General features: G+C 43.9%; 1 protein-coding gene across 3 annotated transcripts; it reads left to right on the top strand.

Moving 5' to 3' along the window:
• The first annotated feature begins 1,150 nt into the window (after positions 1–1,150).
• On the top strand, positions 1,151–22,553 carry PIAS2 (protein inhibitor of activated STAT 2). 3 transcript variants are annotated; one of them, XM_075269777.1, is made up of 14 exons: positions 1,151–1,251; positions 7,437–7,908; positions 10,168–10,252; positions 11,277–11,327; positions 11,403–11,493; positions 12,550–12,684; positions 12,803–12,908; positions 13,835–13,908; positions 15,126–15,286; positions 16,259–16,392; positions 18,154–18,328; positions 18,900–19,039; positions 20,852–20,889; positions 22,179–22,553. In XM_075269777.1, exons 1-14 carry the CDS (start codon positions 1,228–1,230, stop codon positions 22,242–22,244), a joined length of 1,752 nt encoding a protein of 583 aa, XP_075125878.1. In that variant the 5' UTR covers positions 1,151–1,227; the 3' UTR covers positions 22,245–22,553. The 3 variants fall into 3 exon arrangements, with proteins under 3 accessions (XP_075125878.1, XP_075125877.1, XP_075125876.1); XM_075269776.1 differs by having other exon boundaries at positions 22,153–22,553; XM_075269775.1 differs by having other exon boundaries at positions 22,150–22,553.
• Positions 22,554–22,667: the final 114 nt, after the last annotated feature.

The following is a 22,667-nucleotide window of genomic DNA, read 5'->3' as shown; positions in this document are numbered from 1 at the left end:
TCAGGGGTAGGCAACGTTCGATCAAATTATACTTACCAAGTCCACGAGTGAGGGTCGGGCTGGATTCTCCGAGAAGTCTTCTCCGTGCAGCTTCCCCGCGGCATCTTCCGGCTCTTCATTCACACTGCCAGGCATCGGGCCTGGGCAGAGCCGACTGCGCATGCCCGCACTACAAGCAGACATGTGCAGTCGGCTTTGCCTAGACCCGATGCCTGGCAGAGTGAATTCAGAGCCGGAAGACGCCGCGGGGAAGCTGCGCGGAGAAGACTTCTAAAGGTAGGGGAAGAACCAGCGTTGATTGGCCAACTGTATAGCATTTGGCCAATCAATGCTGGTCCTGCATCGAACTTTTCCATTCAAATAGCGAGTGGTACTCGATAGAGTATTTCGAATACCGTAGTATTCGATCGAATACCTACTTGATCGAGTACTACTCGCTCATCTCTACAGGTCACGTGTAATTTCGGCCGCACAGTGAACACCATAAAAACAAAGACTGTGAGAAAATTGCACAAATGTGTTTCTTCTCTAATTACGACCCATTCTGAATTTTTTCCCATCTTCGCAGTACATCATAAGGAATAATAAATGGTACCATTACAAAGTACCATTTGTCCTGCAGACATTGAGCCCTCATTTGGCTTAGGAAACAGCAAATTTAAAAAGTTATAGGGCTTGCAGAGTCGAAAACTAGCATTGAAACATGAAGTCAATGGGAGTCTTATGTTTACGCGTGCATTTTGCCAAAATGAGCGCGCGTTTACTCCGTGTGAATGGACCCTTATATTATTACAGGTCTAGCTAGACAGGGAGGTAAAAACACAAACAGGCAGTGACCCTAAAGGGTTAATGTTCTGGGTGTTTTATATACATGTATGGTACAGGAAGGTTTTTGTGGTGATTTTTCTCCTCCATGATACTTGGCTCAGTCACCATCCCCTCATGACTTCCACCTCAGGTTACATAACTTCTGCCTCGTTCATGGCCCAGTTCCCATTTGCTGACTGCGGACGATCTCGGCCCCATGTTCCCCAATCTCTGTCACGCTCCCGTGTGTACACTGCGCTCCGCCGCCCGTCAGCTCGTCCCACAGGAGACACAAACGATCACGTGATCGGATTTTGGGCGGGAAGATGTCAGCGCGCGGCTCCGCCCACCCCTCCCCCACAGCCCGATCGCCGTCACGTGATCCCCGCCCCACCGGGCGCAGGATGGTGCCGGGAGAAAATGGCGGATCCCGAAGAGCTGCGGGTGAGAGCAGATGACTTGATGTGACAGGGGGACTGAGAGGGATGCATCGGGTTGGGACTATAAGGTGTCAGGGTCGCCGGGTCTATGATATGCGGTTGTCGCCGCCGTAGTCTGGGCCGTCGACGCTGATTGTTGACGTGACAGGCCCCGGTGACAACCTGTGTGAGAGGAGAGGGGGAATTGTGACCGTGGGGGCAGGGCTGCGAGTTGTCAGGCAGGTTTCTGAGGAGAACATATGGAGGCTGGTGCTCAGGTGATGTTTCGGTTGTGGTGTCTCCCAGCAAATCCAAAATGGACTTAAAAACCGTGGCCGTCCGTCCGGTTGTATGACTTTATCGACTGGTTCATAATTCAGCGGCGCCATCTTATATGACTGACGAGATAATATCACCTGTGAGGTAATTGGTGTCGGCCGTCTGATCCGTCATACGACAGCTGTTAGTATTTTTCCATCTGTGACGTGAATTTACGTGTAAACAACTCTGGTGTGACTGACCACGAGGCGAGCGCTCCTCTGTCACCTGACATAGCTTTATCCACTTGTCTGCTATTCTGGGATGGATTGGATGTAAAAAATAATTTATCTATGTGCCCAAACTGGAGTCGCACCAGCCACTTTTGCTCTACGTGGTACCGAACCCGCTCAACTCACTTTGGGTACTATAGTTTTTACAGGTATATTTCCTCCATTGTAGAAAGTCACCTCTTCATCTAAGTGGCTGCCATCGATCGCCGTGTGTCTCCAACTTTTCAGGTCTAGAGCCCCGTCGTGGTGAAAAAATTTCCAAATGCGACCCCTAGTGTGACGGTGTCTCATCCTGATCTCAAGTGCTAAAGAAAAACTGGTGGACTAAGCGAATCTCACTGCTTGTTGGGGCACCTGTGGCAGACTCGTACTAAGGCTAGATACACATGGGAAAACCTCAGGCCGTGTCTTCATGCTGGTGGAGGGACTCCTTGCGCTATAGTGGTCTATGGTGTTAGGGTCTCAGTGATATATATCCGGTAATGCTTATAGTCCAAGAGAGTATGTGACAGAGAGGCCGGGACTCCTAGCATCATAGAAAACTATATTGCTAGAAGTCTATCTACAGTACAGGACCTTATGTCACAGAGAGGCAGGGATTCCCAGCATCATATACTGTATAACTATACTACTAGGAGTCCATGGACAGTATGTCACAGAGATGCAGGGACTCCCGGCATCATATATAACTACAGTTCTAGGAGTCCATGCACAGGACAGTATAGAGCAGAGAGGCCAGGACTCCAAGCATCATATATAACTAGACTGCTAGGAGTCCGTCTACAGTACAGTACAGGACAGTATGGAGTAGAGAGGCCGGGACTCCAAGCATCATATATAACTAGACTGCTAGGAGTCCATGTACAGGACAGTATGTCACACAGAGGCCAGGACTCCAAGCATCATATATAACTAGACTGCTAGGAGTCCATCTACAGTACAGGACAGTATGTCACACAGAGGCCAGGACTCCAAGCATGATAGACAACTATAACGCTAGGAAACCCTTATTCAGCAAGGTTGGCAAATTGCCCAACACACGAACCGAGTTTCACCCGTGAATCTAGCCTAAAAGTTCAGAGGGTCTTTTAGCTTCTGACTAGCTTTTCTGTCATTAGGTCATAGATGAGGCTGCTCAGACTGTTCCCAAGATAGGTGTGGGTACCAGAGGTGGGATGGGCACCTGTCAGGCATTTATAGCATATGCTATGATTATAACCTTTACTACCGAGAAGAGAATACCTTTTTTAATCCCCTTGAACATTGAGGGAAATTTACTATTTAATCTAAGCCAGAGAACATCCGGTGTCATAGATCCGGTGGTTTTTTTGGCACATGACTTATATTTACACAAAAGATTAACCACTTTATTCTTTATCTGCCTGACATGTCACTTTCTAAGAAAGTGGGTGGGGGCAGAGACGTCTCAGCTGGGTTCACATCTACGTCAGAGTCTCCTTTTGGGGACTCCATCACAGTGACTGCCAAGAATCGCCAGACAAAAAAGTGCTGCGAGTCTAACTTTTTCATCTGGCAGTTTCAGTTTAAAAGAACAAACAGATCCCATTATTATTAACAGGGCTACTGGGCACGGTTGGTGTCTATTTAGCAGGCCATATGTCCATTGTTCTGGTCCCCCTCTCCTGTCATACAATGATGGTATTTCTATCATTTTAGGATTGTGGGGGTCTGCCCTCTGGAACCACACTTCTCCTTAAAACAAAGGCTCATAGGGTGGATGTTGTAGTGAATATGGTTTTCTGCAGTTCCCTGAACAGCTAGGTTAGGCCAATTTCACATGGCTGAGCTGGATTGGGAATTGCGGCCATGTATGGGCCAGATATACCAGTTCGAATGCCACTTAGTTGAATTGAACTCACGTCAGTTCAGTTCAGCTGAACTAGCCTCAGGCCAGTAAATTTAGACTTTGTGTGGAACAGGTTTCTTGGCCCAAAACCAACCATACTGGGACAGCTGATGATCACAAAATATTAGTGAGTACCGTGACTTCTTTGTCAGAATTCATGCAGGTCCTAGAGGTCAGACCACCACCAATCATAACGTGACAGTGTATCTCTTTAAGTAATAATTACTATATTTGTTCTGACAGACATTGATCTGGATGGACTCTTGTCTTTATTTCAGTACAATACAGCTTATAGTACATGCCATCAATTCTTTAGATGGGATCTTTCACCACCTCCAACAAGTGCAGCTCTTTACATCATTTAATAGCTGCTTCTCCACTGATTCCTGAGCAATCCGTGCTATTATCTTTGGTGTCTTATGTGGTATTTAGGCTGTGTACCGTCAGGTGGGCGGAGTCAGGCAGGATTAGACAAGGGGTGTGATTCTGAGCTCTGACAGATGGCTGTCTCTGATTGGAGCTCTGAATCACACCCTCCACTGACACTGTTCAGTGGGGGGTTTGATTCAGAACTTAAAGAGGACTTTTCATCAGATTGCGCACAGGCAGTTCTATATACTGCTGGAAAGCCGACAGTGCACTGAATTCAGCGCACTATCAGCATTCCCGATCTGTGCCCTGGGTAAAGCGCTATCGGTCCCGGTACCGTAGCTCTTTACAGTCAGAAGGGCGTTCCCCGGGGCCACACGGTGGCTCAGTGGTTAGCACTGCAGCCTTGCAGCGCTGGAGTCCTGGTGTTCAAATCCCACCAAGGGCATAAAACCATTTGCAAGGAGTTTGTATGTTCTCCCCGTGTTTGCATGGATTTCCATCCCATATTCCAAAAGACATACTAATAGGAAAAAATGTACATTGTGAGCTCTATGTGGGGCTCACAATCCACATTTTAAAAAAAAAAAAAGAAGGGCGTTCCTGACAGTCAGTCAGGATCGTCCTTCTCCACAGCAGCGCCTATCGCGCTGTAGAGTGTGAGCAGTGCTCGTCCATAGACGAGTATTATCAGACGAGTTTAGTTAGAACATAGTGGCTATTTTACAGAATTGAAAGTACTTGGAATCTAAGGAACTGCACCAAAACATTACAGGCTAGTTCACACAGAATCCGCCTGCAAAAAAAGGCTCCCATTAACTTCAATGGGAGCCGCTCCCTTTTTTTTTTTTTTTTTTTTTTTTTCTTCTAGCGGGAAAAAGAAGCGAGATGCCCCTTCTTCCCACGGACTCTGCCGCTGAGACAGCCGTTGCGCGAGACTTCCTCCTGATTAGACCCATTCATTCGGGCCTAAGCGGGAGTGAAATGCCCTGACTGAGTACCGGTGCACTGCATCGGCATACTGTCGCGGCTAGTTCACACAGCAGAATTTGGTTTCGAAACTTTCGAACAACTTTTGATTTTCTGGCAGCATTTATAACCTATAAATACACATTGTAATATATCTTATTAACGGAAATCGTTTTGCCTTGTTTCTGTCATTGGGAGTATGGGTGTAGGGTTGTAATAAAACAGGGAAATACAATTGGGGGGGTCACTTTAAATATCTACATCATGGGCTTTATGAAACATAGAACAGTGTGTTTGTGTATTTTTCATGTGATAGGGCCCATTCACACGGAGTAACGTGCCGCGTGACCTGGCACGTATACGCCGTGTGAGATTTTGTGGGTCATATACGCTCCCATTGATTTCAATGGCAGCGTATATGGCCCGCAAAATCTCACATGGCGTATACGTGCCAGGTCATGCGGCACGTTACCCGTGTGACTGGGCCCATACGAAGAATGCTTTCTCTTTTACTTTTGATTTTGTTTTTTTTCCAGTGGATTTCATTGAAGGATTAAACGGAGCCAAAATCCATTAATAAAGTATAATACAATATTTATTAATGTTACAAATACTGCCAGAAATTCAGAAGTTGGAAGAAAGTTGAGGCACACTTTAAAAAAGAGGGTACCTGGTATTTTTATTATATATTATGCATATGCATTTATTGTGAATTTTTTTTTGTGCCATTTTATTTTGAACTGGAGAGTTGCCTTGTTAGTGTATGTTTTGGTAATTATTCCTAATATATACCACACTGCAACTGCTGGATTTTTGTTGTCATTTTCATGGAGTCAGCTGACAACCTGTTGCACGTGACAGCTAGCGGTGTGCTTATGTGACAGATCTGTCACTCTATGGATCTTTTAGAGACAGTGCTCTGCCTTCAGCCCAGCCATCAACTCATGGCATTGCATCAAATCATTATTTCTTTGCATGCTTCACCTGTATGTTTTGTGTTATATCAGCTTATTTTCAGAGGTTTTTGGTACCTTTATGGACATTTCATTATTGGAGTCTGAAAATGCTATCAAGACGCCACATAAGCTGCACAAATACCAGCTTGACCCACAACAGTGGCATGCTGAGTGAGTTCATTGTGGAGCACTGAGTGCCTGCTTGAATATTGTACACACGCAACACACGGCTGGCGGCAAGTTGGATTCAGAAACTAAAGAACAGCTTTTTTTTATTTTTTTTAGAAGTGGAGATCATGCTCTTTCACTCAGGCTCTTGCATATGGAGATTCAGGAGAACCACTACTCAGCCAAATATACCTGCTGTATTAATTGAGCTTAGCTATTTCCCATGGGGTTTGGCCAGAGGCTATAGAGCAAAGCCCAGGACGGGTATTGCCATAGAACTGGCTGGAGGCACACCAAAGCAAATGTGGAGCTAGAATATGGCGTTGGGGCTTAGACATACACAGCTGAAGTGATGAGTGGACTGTTGGCAGAGGTTCCCTTAAGAGATGACCTAGGAGATCTACAATGCTAGTTTGTGGGTACAGTGGCCCACCACGTTTCAGACCTGGGCTCACCAGTTACATCATTAGCCCTGCTCACCCTGGCACAGGTCCACACACTGCTTTTGCAGCTACCATCCTAGCCTTGCATTGGGTCATGGACTACCAGTATGCCTGGCTTCCAATTTCTCTTTCCTGCTGCCTTTTCTGATCAGAGTAGTATCTGAGTGGTCGGTCCTGCAGGCCTTCTGATTGATCAGGCGTAATAAACCGAGCAGCTCTTGTGGAGGTTCATTCCAGACACTTCGCTATGAACCCTGTGTGTACTCAACAAGCGACTTGTTGAGGTTTTTTTTGTCCATACCCATTTTTGAGGGGAGAAAGGATTGATGGAATGATGTCGGTCTCTCTCTATGACTCCTGGGCGGCACGGAGGGTGAAGACATTTGACACTTGCAGGTCTGTGACACATTTGAATGTCCATGGGCTGGACCTCCATCATTCTTTGCTAAAGGTGGGGAGGGACTTGACTGTTCAAATTATCTCCCAATTTAGGATATAAGGACTTTTTACTTGTGTTTGATTACTGGAGAAGGGACGGGACCTGGTGTTGAGTCCAGACTCTGGTCCAATGGAGGAAGGAAATCCAGAGACTGAGAGCTGCTTGTTACTCCATTAAGGATTTGGGATTGTAACTTTGCCTGGTGTTAGAGTATCAGGCAGTGCCTCCGAATTTGTTGGACCTGCTGATGTGTTGGATTATCGTGCTCGGACTGTGCATTGTAACCCTCCAGTCTTCCATCCTGGTATACTCTCGGCTATCTACCCTGTCACAAACTACCCCAACCACTCCTTGCATTAATGTCCTTTTTGTTGAAAGCTTCCTTTTAGGTCTCAGGCTTATCCTTGTATTCCTTGCTGCTTTCTAATAACCCACTTTCTTCTTTTAGAATATGGTATCCAGTTTTCGAGTATCAGAGCTCCAAGTACTGTTGGGTTTTGCTGGCCGCAACAAAAGTGGACGCAAACACGACCTCCTCATGAGAGCCCTCCACTTACTGAAGAACGGATGTAGCCCTGCTGTCCAGATTAAAATAAAAGAGCTGTACCGAAGAAGGTTTCCTAGGACATTAGAAGCAGTACCAGGCCTCTCATCCATTAGATCGAATGTCTTCAACTTAGATAGCAACTCCTCAGTAGATTCAGACCTTGCTGTGGCCGGAATCCACTCCTTACCCTCCACCTCTGTAGCTCCTCACTCCCCCGCATCCCCACTTGGCACAGTACTCCTACAGGACACTAAACCGCACTTTGACCTACAGCAACTCTCCCCACCAATCCCCCCTGTCCATCCAGATGTCCACCTCCGAAGTCTTCCTTTCTATGATGTACTTGATGTTCTCATCAAGCCAACAAGCCTGGGTAAGGGTGTAAAAGAGACAGTAGAATCCCAAACTATCACTTGTATCCTGTTTTATATTTTGTCAGGGATGTTCACCGTAAACTCCTATTGTAATACTTGATAACAGAAAAAAAAAAATGTCATGATGCCCATGTCACTGATTCTGTGATCTATGCAAAAAAAAAAGTCCTGGTACTTGTCATGTGTTGCTTTTAAAAATAACAATTACAAATAACTGGTTATATTGTGGCTAAAAATAAACATCATATATAAAGTCATAGCCACATGTTGGAGCTCAGATCTGCACAATAGAGCAATCCTTCAAATATTAAATTATACCCTTCAATGTCTAGAGGAATTATTCATCCCTCTGTTATTTTTCAGGGTGCTAGGTTCTCTTTAAAAGGGTCATCTGATTCTTTAAAGGGATTCTATCATTAAAAAACACTTTTTAAACCAAAAGCATGTAGGACTAGCCTATATAAAAACTATTCATCTCTTACCTTTTTCGTGAAGGATGGCGCTGCTGTTTTTGAATTTTTCTTCATTGCACTCAGAAAGCACAGGGGGCATTCTCCCGCTGCTCTGAGCACAGCGTTGTCATCCATTCCAGCGCCGCCTTTCTTCTACTCCGTCGGCCATTCTCCTCTTCTTACAGGATACCCCAACAAAATGGCCGATGGAGATGCGTAGTCAGCTGTTCCGTCGGGCCATTTTGTTACATAGTTACATAGTAGATGAGGTTGGATAAAGACATTAATCCATCAAGTCCAACCTATAACCCTACAATTCCTACAGTGTTGATCCAGGGGAAGGCAAAAAACCCCATGAGGCTCGTGCCAATTGCCCTATTTCAGGGGAAAAAATTCCTTCCCGACTCCAAATCTGGCAGTCAGTGTAAAAACCCAGGATCAGCGTGCCTTAAAATCTAGAGTCCATAACCTGTTATACTTTTCTCTTCAAGAAAGGCATCCAGGCCCTCTTTGAACTTGTTTAATGAATCCGCCATCACCACTTCCTGGGGCAGAGAGTTCCAGAGCCTCACTGTTTTTACAGACGGGTTACTTCCCGCCGCCGTTCGGTAGAAATCCCGGTCTTCGTCGGTATGCAAATTAGTTCTCTTGCAGCACTGGGGGGGGGGGGGGGAGATGACGACACAAAGAAAACCTATCACTAGCTACTGCTGATATTGAGACAGGCTCCTATCACACAGTTATTATCAAGGCCTCTTAAAGAAGACCTTTCATGTTCTCAGGCACATGCGGTTTTATATACCGCTAGAAAGCCGGCTGAATTAGGTGCACTGTCTGCTTTCCTGTTATGTGCCCCGGGCTGGAGTTATCGGTTCTGTTAAGTTTCGGCACCGATCTCTGCCCCCTGTCACATGGGTGTTCCTGACAGTCTAGCTGAGCTGTGAGAAACACCCCCCTCTGATAGTACTTGTCCATAGCCTGTACTGTCAGAGGGGGTGCCCCCTCCCCATTACTAGTTTCTACTGTCAGGGGGCGTTCTCACATGTGCCTGAGGACGTGAAAGATCCTCTTTAAATTATTTAGAAAAGTGTAAATAGAAAAGCTGCCCATGTGATACTGTACTGAGGCATCATAGGATTGATAACAGAACATGGAGAAAAAGAAATCTAAAAACCCAGAGAAGAAAGAAAGCTGGACTGCTGAGTGCATTGTGTCTAAAAGAATCACATTTTATCTACCACTAGGGGGAGTTTAGGATTTTGCTACATACTATTTTATTATTCAGTCCAATACACAAACAGTATGTAGTAAGCAGGGATGCAGAGACCAAGTTTACCTGGAGACTCATTATTCATTTTTAATTGTATTATAAAATTATTAGTATTGGATAATTAACTAAATGCTAAGTTTGTTATGTATTAATTTTCGGAGGAGTTCAATAACTTGATTTTTATTGAATTAGAGAAGCTTTACTGTTTCCGAATGACCATTGTGAAGGAGTGAAAGTCAGAGCAGGAATCAGTCAGGGGTTTGTCTTTCTGACATCTCCTTTGTCTTAAGCTGCCCCTAGTGGTGGCTGCAGATAGCCAGAAAGTTGTATTTTTACTCAGTTTACAGGATTTGGGCCTCTGTACTAAACCTGAGCACCAGCTGCTGTAAAGTTGGTATGAAATGAGTCTGCACTGAATTTTGTGTTTTTTATATTAAGAAAAATGATTGAAATGAATACTAAGTGATCGTTATTTTGTGTACTCAGCCCAAGTAGTCTTCATCATGGTTTCCATCTGTATATCTGTTTTATTCCAGTTCAGAACAGTATGCAACGTTTTCAAGAGAAGTTCTTTATTTTTGCGTTGACCCCTCAGCAAGTGCGTGAAATTTGCATCTCAAGGTATGAAATAAAATCTAATCCCTACCGATCTGATATTGCTGACCAATCCTGGGGCTAGGTCATCAGATTTAGCCCTGAAATACTACTTTAGGCTGAGGCCCCACGTGCAGAAATGCAGATTTTTTTTGTTGTTGCAGATTTTGAAGTGTTTATTGAGCCAAAGCTAAGAATGGCTACAGAAGGAATGGGAAATGTATAGGAAGTTCTTATAGTTCTCCCTTCTGCTCAATCCACTCCTGGCTTTGGTTCAGCAATGATGAGAATGGGGAACCAAAAGTCTCCCTAAAGCTCTTGTGAATGGAGTGCCAGTGCACTAGTGTGGGCACACGCCTCTCACTTCTATGGGGCTGCGGGCACTACTGGAGAGGACAGTCCTGGCAGCTCCATTCAAGTGAGTGTAATGATGGTGATGCAAGGGCACTGGCGATCCATTCAAAAGGAGGCGGGGATATTTCAGTCCCCTATTCTCATCATAACAGGGGGAACCAGTGGTGGCCCCCCCCAGCAAATGGACACTTATGAGTGTTCTTAACAGCACAGCCCCTTTAGCTGGCCATAGACAAGAGATAGCAACCAGTCAGCAGATGTACAATTGATCTCTCATCATACAATGCTTCACCATAAAATAAACCTGTCGGGCCAGAAGAATAATCCTTTCTAATAGCTGGACAAGATTAACCTGCTTACACCGCACCAGATGCTGGTCGATCATTAGAGTGCATTTCTTAACACTGTCTAGATACATTTTATACCACCTATTGGCTTGTGGTCAGAATTGTGTCACAATTACAAGCAAACTGAACTCTTTCACACTACCTAACACTTGTCTTGGTAGATGAGGCAAAACATTATCTAAAACATTTAATAAATGTGGAGCACACATCGCGTACGTGCCAGTTTTTTGGGCAAATATAGCGCCAGGATTCTGCTCCATTTCGATTAGCAAATTGAAGAGCGTCGCCTGAACATTGTGCGATCTGTTTATCCTCTAAAATATGTGTCTGTTCTCTCCTTCTATTCACAGGGATTATATGCCAGGAGGACGGAGAGATTACTCAGTGCAAGTTCAGCTGAGGTACGACCACATTTGTGTGATTTAGTGAGGGGACATTTTATGTTGTGAGACTGATTTTCTGTTCTTTCTGTCCAGGTTGTGTTTAGCAGAGACCAGCTGTCCTCAGGAGGATAACTATCCCAGCAGCCTCTGCATTAAAGTCAATGGGAAGCTCTTTCCATTGCCGGTGAGTTAGTGAAATGAACTTTCAGGAGGGTGCTTTAAGGGTCCATTCACACAGAGGAAAATGGTGAGGAATTTAGTGTGGAATTTCAATGCTGAAAAAAGCGCCTCCCATTGACTTCAATGGGTTCCTTTTTCTGCTAGCAGAGATTTTTTTTCAGTGCTGAAATTCCACACCAAATTCCTCACCATTTTCCTCTGTGTGAATGGACCCTGAGAAGACCTTTCATGACCTCGGCACATGCGGTTTTATCTACCACAAGAAAGCAGACAGTTCACTAAATTCAACCCATTGTCAGCTTTCGCATTATGTGCCCTGCGGCAAGAGATATGGGTGCCCTTACCAATATCACTTCACCGTCGGAAGGGCGTTTTCCTGACAGTCTAGCCAGGCTGTGAGGAACGCCCCTCCTGACAGTACTGTCCATAGCTCTATACTGTCAGAGGGAGCGTTCCTTACCGCCTAGCCATGACACTGAGTGTTGAGGTACTGATATCTGTTCCCCCGGGGCACATAACAGGAATGTAGAACACTGTAGGCTTTCTAATGGTGTCTGGTCCTGGACCAGAAATTGGCCCGATACTGAAGTGTTTAAAGGTATTTAAACATAGCAAAAAGTATAGAAATTTGGTCTCACCGTGATTGTACCGACCCATAGATTATAGGTAATGTCATTTTTATGACATAGTGAATGCCAAAAAAAAACCCAAAGAAAATTGTGTAATTATGGCAGGGTTTTGACTGTGCGCCGATTCGGACTGTATGTTTATATCCTCTGGCCAGACAAGTGTGGACCTGCACACATCCATTAAACTGTGGTCCAACCATGCAGTTTCCATATAGCTTAACCCTTTCCAGCAGCTATGATGATGTCGGGGCCGATTGCTGCTGCATGTCTGGCTCTAGGAATTGATAGGCAAGTCTTCTAGTACAGCAGGAAACTGCTTTATATTCATCACCCTATTTTAATTGTACCTTTGTCCAGGGCATCAGATTTATTTCTGTACCTGTCCACCACAATGTATGTACTTAAAGCAGTTTTGGCCTTTGCTGTTTCAGGGTTGTGCCCCCCCACCAAAAAATGGTGTTGAACAGAAGCGACCAGGGCGCCCCCTGAACATCACGTCTCTAGTTCGACTGTCATCTGCTGTCCCTAACCAAGTCTCTATCTCCTGGGCTTCAGAAATTGGAAAGGTGGGTGAGTTCCTAGCACCGTTACTTACAGACTGGGTGGGTACAACATATATGGACACAGTTTTTTCATATAATATATTTTTGTTTTCTTTTAAATAATTGTGCCTGTTCATTATAGAATTACTCCATGTCTGTGTACCTGGTGCGGCAGCTGACATCTGCAGTGCTATTACAGAAGCTAAAGATGAAAGGCATCAGGAATCCAGACCATTCCAGGGCGCTGAGTAAGGATTTCCAGGCCATATCTAGTCCTGGACTTTCTGTACTATCTAAGCTGCTTTTTTGTCAATCATTATATATTTTGGTTTCAACCTGATGGTCACCATTTCTGTATTCCTGGTGTACACAATTCTTATTATATAACAATGTTGACGCAGGTTATACATGCTGGTTGGCAAGTAAAAAGGTTTAAAATGAGTGGAAAAAACTTTGCCTGAAACAAAAGTAACTGGCAGAGGAGGGGGGTACAAGGTCTCTCCTGCCGACAGTAACAATAAATGTATTGTTGTGTTTAAGACGGCCCCTTTATATAAACCCTAGTAAGAAATCTGGACGTCGGAGTTGAGATGCACTTTGTTTAGAAAGTGGGATATCCAGATAGTACTTTCCTTTAAGAACACTTTCACCCTTCCCAATGCAGCCTTTTTTTTTTTTTTTTAATTGAATTTTTCTTCTTTCCAAAAGTCATACCTTTTTTTTTCCCCCTTCACATGAGGGCTCATTTTTCGCAGGACAAATTGTGGGGGACACAGCACCTTGGGTATAGACCCAGCCAATAGGAGGACAATAGGACACTAGGAAAACAAAGGCTGTCGGCTTCAGCTACTCAGTCTATCCCCTCTCACAGACAGTGCACTAAGGCAGTTTTGAACCTAGTGTTGTAGGAAGCAGTCACAACCTGACTTGGGTCTTTCTGTCTTACACCGAGATACTTACCTCCATATTCCCATTGCTTTAGATCACTGTTAATCCGCCCCCCACTGGCTCTGATCCCCATATGGGGATCACAATGTACATTTTTCCCTATCAGTATGTCTTTGTAGAATGGGAGGAAATCCACGCAAACACAGGGAGAACATACAAACTCCTTGCAGATGTTGTTCCTGGCGGGAGGTTCTGTCTTTCTGATATGTGAGATGTTATTTTGCAGTTAAGGAGAAGTTGACCGCAGATCCCGACAGTGAGATTGCCACCACTAGCCTACGAGTGTCATTGATGTGTCCTGTAAGTACCGCTTTGTAGTAAGTATATTTTTATTTTTTTTCTGACCGATCACCGTTGCAGGCGGTCATTGTATTACCTATATTATGTGTCCAGTGAATGTGCTGAGATGACTGCCTACAGCGAGTGGCTACACCTTCACCATAGACCGTTCTGGAGTACTGCCTCTATTAAATTCAATAGGAGCAGCATGGAAAGGCTAGCAGTACCAAGTATAGGAGCTAAGGAAAGGGAAGATTTGTAATGGAGAGTGTGCATTGTACACTCTGTGTTTTCGATCAAGGATATACAGTGCAGCGCACACATTTTAAGCAGGTCTCTAAAAAGCGTTCCAAAGTAAGAATACTTTCAGATACAAAATAGTTTTTCAGCAATTAACAAAATGGAGGAAAGAGAAATCTAATTCAATATTTGGTGTGACCTTTGCCCTCCTGGAAGTGATGATATGGCCCCCACAGAATCCGGATCTCAACATCATCCAGTCTGTCTGGGATTACATGAAGAGAGAGAAGGATTGGAGCAAGCCTACGTCCACAGAAGATCTGTGCTTAGTTCTCCAAGATGGCGGGAACAACCTCCCTGCCGAGGTCCTTCAAAAACTGTCTGCAAGTACCGAGAAGAATTGGAGGAAGGCAAATGGCAAAGGTCACACCAAATACCGATGGGATTTAGATCTCTCTTTTCTCCATTCCCTTCTTTTTATTGATTAACAAAACTATTAACACTTTTATTTTTGAAAAGCATTCTTACTTTGCAGTGTTTTGTTTTTTTTAGTTGATGTCTAAGGCATGCTGGTGTGCGGTGTTTGTCCTGTTATGAGCCATAAATACAGCCAGAAGATGTTTTAGAGATGCATGAGAGCCGCATCGCTTTCTTCTATTTTATACGTGTTTTTTTTTTTTTTTTTTACACCTGCCTAAAACTTTTCAGTGTCTAAAACCAGCATTCAGACCTGTACTGCAACAAATTGATTCCCTTTCATGTCACAGATGACGTCCAAATGATTCAGTTTCGACTCTGTTTGACCTGAGTTCTATCACCATGTGTTTTTCTTCTACGGAACAGAAAACCGCAGTCATCTATTCTGTTGAATCAGTCTGCCCCATGAAAATGAATGAATTTGTCAGTAGATACGTTTGGATGACGTTGTAAGGCATAGAAACGCCCAGATCTTCTTTTTATTTCATCTTTATATTAATTTTGGAAATCTTACTCTTTAGCTTGGGAAAATGAGACTAACTTTCCCATGTCGGGCCGTCACCTGCTCTCATCTACAATGCTTTGATGCTGCACTTTACCTGCAAATGAATGAAAAGAAGCCCACCTGGATCTGTCCTGTGTGTGACAAGAAGGCCAGCTACGAGAGTCTGATATTAGATGGGTACGTAGGCCATGTCCAATTTTCTTGACTACAGACATCAGGCTACTCCCATGTACAATGTATATAGGGGAATGGGCCCTTTTCTTTTAGCTCATTCACACACATACCTTGTGGCAATGGACAGAGTTGACATTGCAGAGAAAACTTGCCAGTGGAAATGAGCTGGAATCGTTCCAAAGCCCTGGAGGTTCTCCATATCTCATCAGGAAGCCCCGTCCAGAACCACCCCCTTTATGGTGCCATGGTTTTGCTACTTTACTGCTTGGACACACTGTATGTCCTGTCACTGCTAGTATCATTTTGTCTAGATGTGCCCACTCATGAGATTTCCGTGCCTCACACAGTGACTTGGCATAGTGCTGGAGCCATCAAGCAACACCAAGGAGAAGGCGTGGGACAGGGTTTAATGGCGAGAGCCAGAGCACTAGCTGGGCTCTGGACCATCCTTGGGGCATTTGCAAGTACATTGGCATACACACTGTGAACTCACAATGCCATAGAGTGTACATAGTTACAAGTAGTACAAAACCTACTGCTTATACAATTTGCAGAAGTCATCCCTGGAGAAGTAAGTGAGAACATGAATAAAATGTTATCGGTCCAGTAAGTTCGGAGAATTATTTGCAGGACATACTAAATCATATCTAAACAGGTAATACGTCTGATATATTGTGCAAAACATCTGGAAGCAGATAGAGGTCTCCTATGTAGAGGCCATGCTGAATTACCATGCTGAGCCGGATTAGTTCAACACGGCCACTACATGGAAAACAGAGCCATGTGCTTCCAACTCTGTCCTCCTTATAGCTGCTGCAGAGAACAGCTGATCTACGGAGCCCAAGTGTTGGACCCTTGCTCACCTGATATTGATGATCTATCCCAAGGATAGGTTATGAGTATCATTTGCTTGGAAAATTTTAGTCCTTTTGCGTCCCTACCTAATCTTGATACTTTTGTATATCCCTGACACAGACTCTTCATGGAGATTCTCAATCAGTGCTCAGATGTAGATGAGATTCAGTTCCAAGAGGACGGGTCCTGGTGTCCTATGAGACCAAAGAAAGAGCCACTGACCTCGCCAAGCTCTCAGTTTCCACACAATGAAGGTACGGTCATAGCATTGTGCTATAAAGAGGTATTTACTTATTGTCATTGTTTCCACAGGTAACTTTTCTTACTGATGCTGTAATTCCATCTGCAGCTCAAAGAACAGTCACATAAACTGTAGAATAACTCTGTAAATACTGTGTGTATAGATAGATAGATAGACCATATATACTCAAGTATTAGCCGAATTTTTCAGCACAGTTTTTGTGCTGAAAAAGCCCCCCTCGGCTTATACACAAGTCAAGCAAAGAAAAAATTATTTATTTTTATTTTTTGGGGGAGGGGGTGTCTATGACCAGCCGCAATAGTAATGTATAGAATTTCCCATAAAATATTGAAGAAAAAAAAGAAGCTTTAAAAAAATATAATAAAGTAAATAAAAGTTGTAAATCCCTCCTTTCCCTAGAATACATATAAAAGTAGGAAATGACTGTGACACACATACACATTAGGTATCCCTGTGTCTGACAGTGCCTGGTCTACTGAATATAGGGGATCTGCAGTGCTCCTGTTCTGTCGGGGAGGGGTTAATAGGAGCACTGCAGATACCCTATATTCAGCCAGACTGAATTCCAAGTGGGGGAAAGAAAAAAAACAGTCCTCAAGCTCAGGGAAGGGGCAAACAGACAACCAAAACACCCCCTCCCTTTCCCCAGGACCCAGCATCTACTGCACCCAAAAACTATGACCATTTTTGAAATTTTCCAGTAGCTGCTGCATTTCCCCCCCTCGGCTTATACTCGAGTCAATAAGTTTTCCCAGTTTTTTGCGGTAAAGTTAGGGGCCTCGGCTTATATTCGGGTCGGCTAATGCTCGAGTATATGCGGTATTTTTTTTTTTTTTTTTTCATAAATTCAGATTCTTGCTGGTCTGCTCTTGCGTCTTGGATTTCCGGAGTCCGTCACACAGCTCTGCTGACATGATGGTCGGGTACAGCTATATGTAGAAATTGAGGAAAATAAAATCGTTCAGAAACTGTGAAAAAATAAATAGCTGGTGACCGCGACTATTTCTGTCAGGACATACCTGGCCATTTGTGACTGAATTCAGTAATTTCTGTTTTGTTTTGTTTTTCCCAAAAAAATAAGTGGAAACCTTTTTTAGTTAACAAAAATGTGGTAGAAATAACTGAAATCAGTGGCGGTCCAACCCTCTGCACCCTGCAGCAACACTTGGCGAGAACTTCAGCGTCTTCACTGTTTAATTCTTGTCTATCCATTTGCACACCTTACCTATTATATCACCTATAGAGAGCAAGAGACAAGACTGCAATATCCTGCACTGGTGATACTAAGTAGTTTGTGTGGAGGTGAATATAAAGAAGTTAAAGATGTGCGTTGTATCCCCACTGATCTGATATTGATGGGCTCTCCAGTCAAGTCAGAATCTTACTTTCTCATTTCCTTTAAGGATATGACAGCTTGTAGGTAACATATAGTCACCCCACATAAAATTGCAATGGTGTGCTACTACACTAATGATAGTGAATGTGGTCACTCTGTGATCCACATGCGGAGCGGGATCAAAACCTTACAGTTGTCAGAAATCTAAGCCTCCTGAGTTTGTACATATCTGCGTATAATTGAAGACTGAAGTCCTGTGTAGCTCTAACTATAATGTGAATTCTCATTATCCATAGCGTTTTCTAATGGAATATGCTAAACACAGACAGGAGACCATAATACCTTTTCCACAAAACATGTAAGGATTAGGTACTGTTCTTTTCCAGCCCTGATTTGTTCTCTTTCAATGTCTTATAGGATCTGGAGTGATCAGCAAAATCTACTCGGCTAAAGAGCCCACTGAGATAAAGACTAAGAAGAAGGCAGAAGTCATTGACCTGACCATCGACAGCTCCTCTGAAGACGAGGATGAGCCAGCACTTAAAAGGAAGTGTCTGTATATGCCGGATACACAGGGGACCCCAATGAAAGGGTACGGAGAGTTTTGACTCATTCTACCTTCCAATACTGCAGGATAAGTGGTGTCTCTATGTGTCTTGAATGTTCACCTTTTTCAATACAACCTGAATAGAGATGAGCGTATACTATTCGAAATAGCACGCTCCCATAGGAATGAATGGACGCAGCCGGGGCCGGTGTCCTGCCGCTTAAACCTCTGCGCGCCAGCCGCTCCCCTTCATTCCTATGGGAGCGTGCTATTCGAAACTGCTGTTTCGAATAGTGCTCGCTCATCTCTAAACCTGAATAATTCCTAACACTACATCACGGTTTTATAGCCCCCATACATAAGAGAAACGTTGTGAATGTCTGAACGCCTCTTATATGTTTTCAATGCTTTGTTTCCCCTGGAAATAAGCAAGCAGTTGTGTCTAGCAGCTTTATTTTCCACACTACAAAGTCATCTATACTCGGTTGAGTGTATATGTTTGTGGGGAGATTGAGGGGAACCGTTACCAGCAAAGACAGCATTTGGACAAGAGGTATTAAAGGTATGGGCAGGTATCACTTATGGGTCTAAATGTTTTTGTTGTCTTTTCGCTAAGGGTGCTATCTTATCAACCATCAACAATAAGGCTGGGGAAGATGGGGAGCATGGAAGCAGACTCCTTACATCAATCCATGCTGGAATACCAAGAACACTTCCACTATCCAGCCATCAGTGGTCTCGCTGCAGATTTACCAGGTATGTCTTATGTACTCGGCTATGTAAAGCGGATGGCCAGTTTCTGCTTACTTTCTATATTGAGTTTCAAATAACATAAATTCTAAGTTACTAATATGTCCTTCAGAAGAGGCCTATCTGTCCTCCTTTCCATACAGCTGCTGCACTTTTAACCTTGTTGCAGGCCATACAGAATCCCTCACTGTGTCATGGCTGCTGATAGGTGTCCAGCGGCACATCCATCAGTGGCCTCCATTGACTAACACTATGGACAGCTAAAGAAACGAATGGATGCGAAGAGCTGACATCAGTGGTAGTCAATGAAGGCTGTTGATGGACGTGCTGGGTCACATGATCCTCCATCAGCAACTATGTTTGGATGCAACGTCTAAGGTTCTGCAACCAAAGCATTGGAGTAAACAGTGCGCGGCAGCTGTATGGAGAGCGGGGCAGAACCTGGAGAACATAATATTAGTAAGCTATATGTGCCCGTTGCAGAACAATATAGTAAGTATGCAGAAACTGCCTAACTCTTTAAAGGAGTTGGGCACTTTCAATGCTTAGTGCTTATCACATGACCGTGGACTGTAAATCACATGACCATGGTAAGACTTTTATCTCCTAGAAGAAACAGAATGAATGACAGCAAGCCGAGATCTAGAAAACCGTGAGGAATTGATACAGAAAGTATATTGGAAAATTGTATAACTTTTTATTATACAAACCATAACATTTGTCTTTCACTTTTGGTCTGAAAGTGGCCAACACCTTTAAGGGTTTGATTCAACACCTCACTAGTTCTTATACCCTACTAGGGCTTTAAAGACCCATTCACATAGTGGTTTCCCCCCAAATCAGTATCTGATTCTGCCCATTGACTACAATGGGAGGCAGAGAACTGCACAGGCCGCTGAAAAGGTAAGTGTCCTATTTGATCCTATCATTGACGGAACATAAAGAGGTTAGTGCTGCTCAACTTCTAGTGGCCATAAAAAGGGAATGTTGTAGTGGACACTTTTCTTCAGCCCATCCAATCTGGACCATTTTACTGAAGTTACAGCTTTATCAGATAAAGGTGTAAGAGTGAATTCATCAGAAAGACCATGAGACTGTCAAGTTTTGTTGCATGCCACTTCGGACCTTTTGGCTTTGTACACCCTACACGACATGAGTATCAGGACGGGGCTTTCTGCAGTCCAGCAGATTTATTATTATTTGTACCAGAAACTGGTCTTAGTTTCTGCCCCATGGAGGGCCAACAATGCACCTTATTTATTGAGAAAAATCTGCCTCTGAATAAATGAGGTGCAATTACACTCTGGCACGTAGACGATCGAGACTGCTGTAGGAGACACTTTTCTTCATTTTGCCCATGGCGGAATTCGCCCATATACTGAATAACATGGTTAGGGTAAGATCATATGGAAGAATTTGGTGCTGAATTCTGTTGTCTATTCATTGAGAGGCATAAACCAAACGAACTCTGGAAAAAGAAGTGTCCTGCTCCATCTTGCAGAGGATTTGTGTCTGATTCAGCGACAGAACCTGCGACATAAGACTCTTCGCTGAATAGGTCTATTCATGTGAGGCCACAGCAGAAAGGCAGGGGGCCAGAGAGCGGAGAATCTGCCTATATTCCTCTTCAATTTCCTCTCTGACTTTCCCTTAGGGTGATGTCACATGCTGAGCGTATCAACCAGTAACTGCAACTCATAGTGTAGACTGTCAGGTTATACTGGATTTTCTGTAGCTTTTCCACAGTGTGGCGCTATCATGCATTACTGAAACTGTATCATTCGTATACAGAAATAAATAAAATTCTTGTCTTTCTAGGTTTGGATTTCCTGTCCTTGGTTCCAGTAGATTCTCAGGTAAATGTCACATCTGCCATGAATATGGTTAGTTACTAGAGATGAGCGAGTACTGTTCGGATCAGCCGATCCGAACAGCACGCACGCATTGAAATGAATGGACGTAGCTGGCACGCGGGGGGTTAAGCGGCCGGCGTCAAAGCGGAAGTACCAGGTGCTTTCATTCATTTCAATGCGTGCTGATCCGAACAGTACTCGCTCATCTCTATTAGTTACCTATTATGTTGTATCTGATTGACTACAGAATACTTAGAGCGGCTACAAATCCCATTGAGTGTTCTGCAATGTCTACATTTTTTGTGTTGCGTTAAATTGAGCTGCCATATCAGTTAGGATCCATGAAGAAGATGATTTAAGCATCTTTTACACTGAATTAAAGCTTATAATGTGGTGTCAGCATTTGTGACAAGGTACAGATATTAATATACACCCTGTGCTGACGCCGGTCTACAGGTTTGGGGACACTAAAGCATTTGCATGTCCTTATGCTAACATTCCATGTAAGAGGTTGTGCCGTTATGTACACTTATCCCCTATCTAGAAGAGGGGGGATAAGTGTCCGATCGCCAGGTCCCACAGTGATCAGGAGGATGGGGGACCGAAATTCACTTCTATTGGGATGCGGGTGCTGCCATAGATTACAGTCCTGGCAACTACATTGATGTGAATAGAACATTGGCACGGAAGAGCACTGGTGCTCCGTTCACAAGGAGGCTTTTACGGGGACCTTTGGTTTCTAGTCCTCCTGATCACTGGGATTTTGCCCACAGCACTTTTTTGCTGCATGATGTCCTGTGGGGCCTTAGCCTTAAAGGGATCCTTTTTTACTGTTCCTTCTTTTTGGATTCAGCCTTAGACAACAGGCACACAAATATATGCATGGACTGGCTCGTGCTAAAACAGCACAGACAGCACATGGATGATATCCATGTTGAGAGACCCCTACATTTCATTAATGACCCCAGGTATAGGACCCTTTCTGAGTTTTTCCTCCGCACTCACAGCCCCACATACGGAGCAGTGATAATATATAGTTGTGTTTAGGGGTCATTAAAAATACGAGTAGCCCACTGACAGAGCACACAGTCATGTGCATAGGTTGTACCTAAATAATACACATCTCTAGTCACAGCACAAGCTGCCTCTAGCTTGCTGTCTCTTTCAGCCATGTTGCTTTTACAGTGCTACAGTATGAATTGCTGGAGTGTAATATTTTCACCATGACTCATTTTTGTGCTTATGAGTACCATTTATTTCAAGCAGTACTATCCTCCTATGTTTTTGGATAGTCTCAACTCGGCTCTCCTAGCCAGGCACACTCATGGCAAGCCCAAAACCTCGAGCAGCCCCCTTGAAAGCTGCATCAACAACGAGCCAGGGGAGAAGAAGAAGGTCATCCGGAAGCAGTTCTGAGGAGCCCGGCATATCCAGCTCCAGTCTCCAGAACATGTCTAATATTTATTGATTTGTTTACAGAAAAAAAAAAACTTTGACGCTCATGGTCCTTCATGATTTTCATTTGGTGTTTGGAGCAAACTCAGCCTGAGCGATCGTCCTGCTGCAGTTTTGTTTGTTGATCTGCGAGTTGCACATGTTAAGTTCTTGTAAATAGGATGCACTACAGAAAGTCATTGTAAATAAGTATTTTTATAAATAAACCAAACCATAAAAACCTCGCCCGATGTATGTGGTGGAATAATTCTGCAGAGGTATGGACACCAGTAATCTGTGCAGTCTTGTATATCATTATCGGTTTCATCAGGTGCAAAACGTATTAG

Source organism: Leptodactylus fuscus, chromosome 1 (genome assembly GCF_031893055.1).
Source record: "Leptodactylus fuscus isolate aLepFus1 chromosome 1, aLepFus1.hap2, whole genome shotgun sequence".
In the NCBI taxonomy this organism is placed as follows: domain Eukaryota; kingdom Metazoa; phylum Chordata; class Amphibia; order Anura; family Leptodactylidae; genus Leptodactylus; species Leptodactylus fuscus.
This window is presented reverse-complemented; position numbering and strand designations above follow the sequence as displayed.

Excerpts from the sequence above, each read along its gene's own strand:
- PIAS2 (XM_075269775.1), top strand. The coding sequence starts at position 1,228 with ATGGCGGATCCCGAAGAGCTGCGG. Across the intron at positions 11,494-12,549 it reads GGAAGCTCTTTCCATTGCCG|GGTTGTGCCCCCCCACCAAA; the intron begins GTGAGTTAGTGA and ends TTGCTGTTTCAG. Across the intron at positions 16,393-18,153 it reads TCAGTTTCCACACAATGAAG|GATCTGGAGTGATCAGCAAA; the intron begins GTACGGTCATAG and ends AATGTCTTATAG.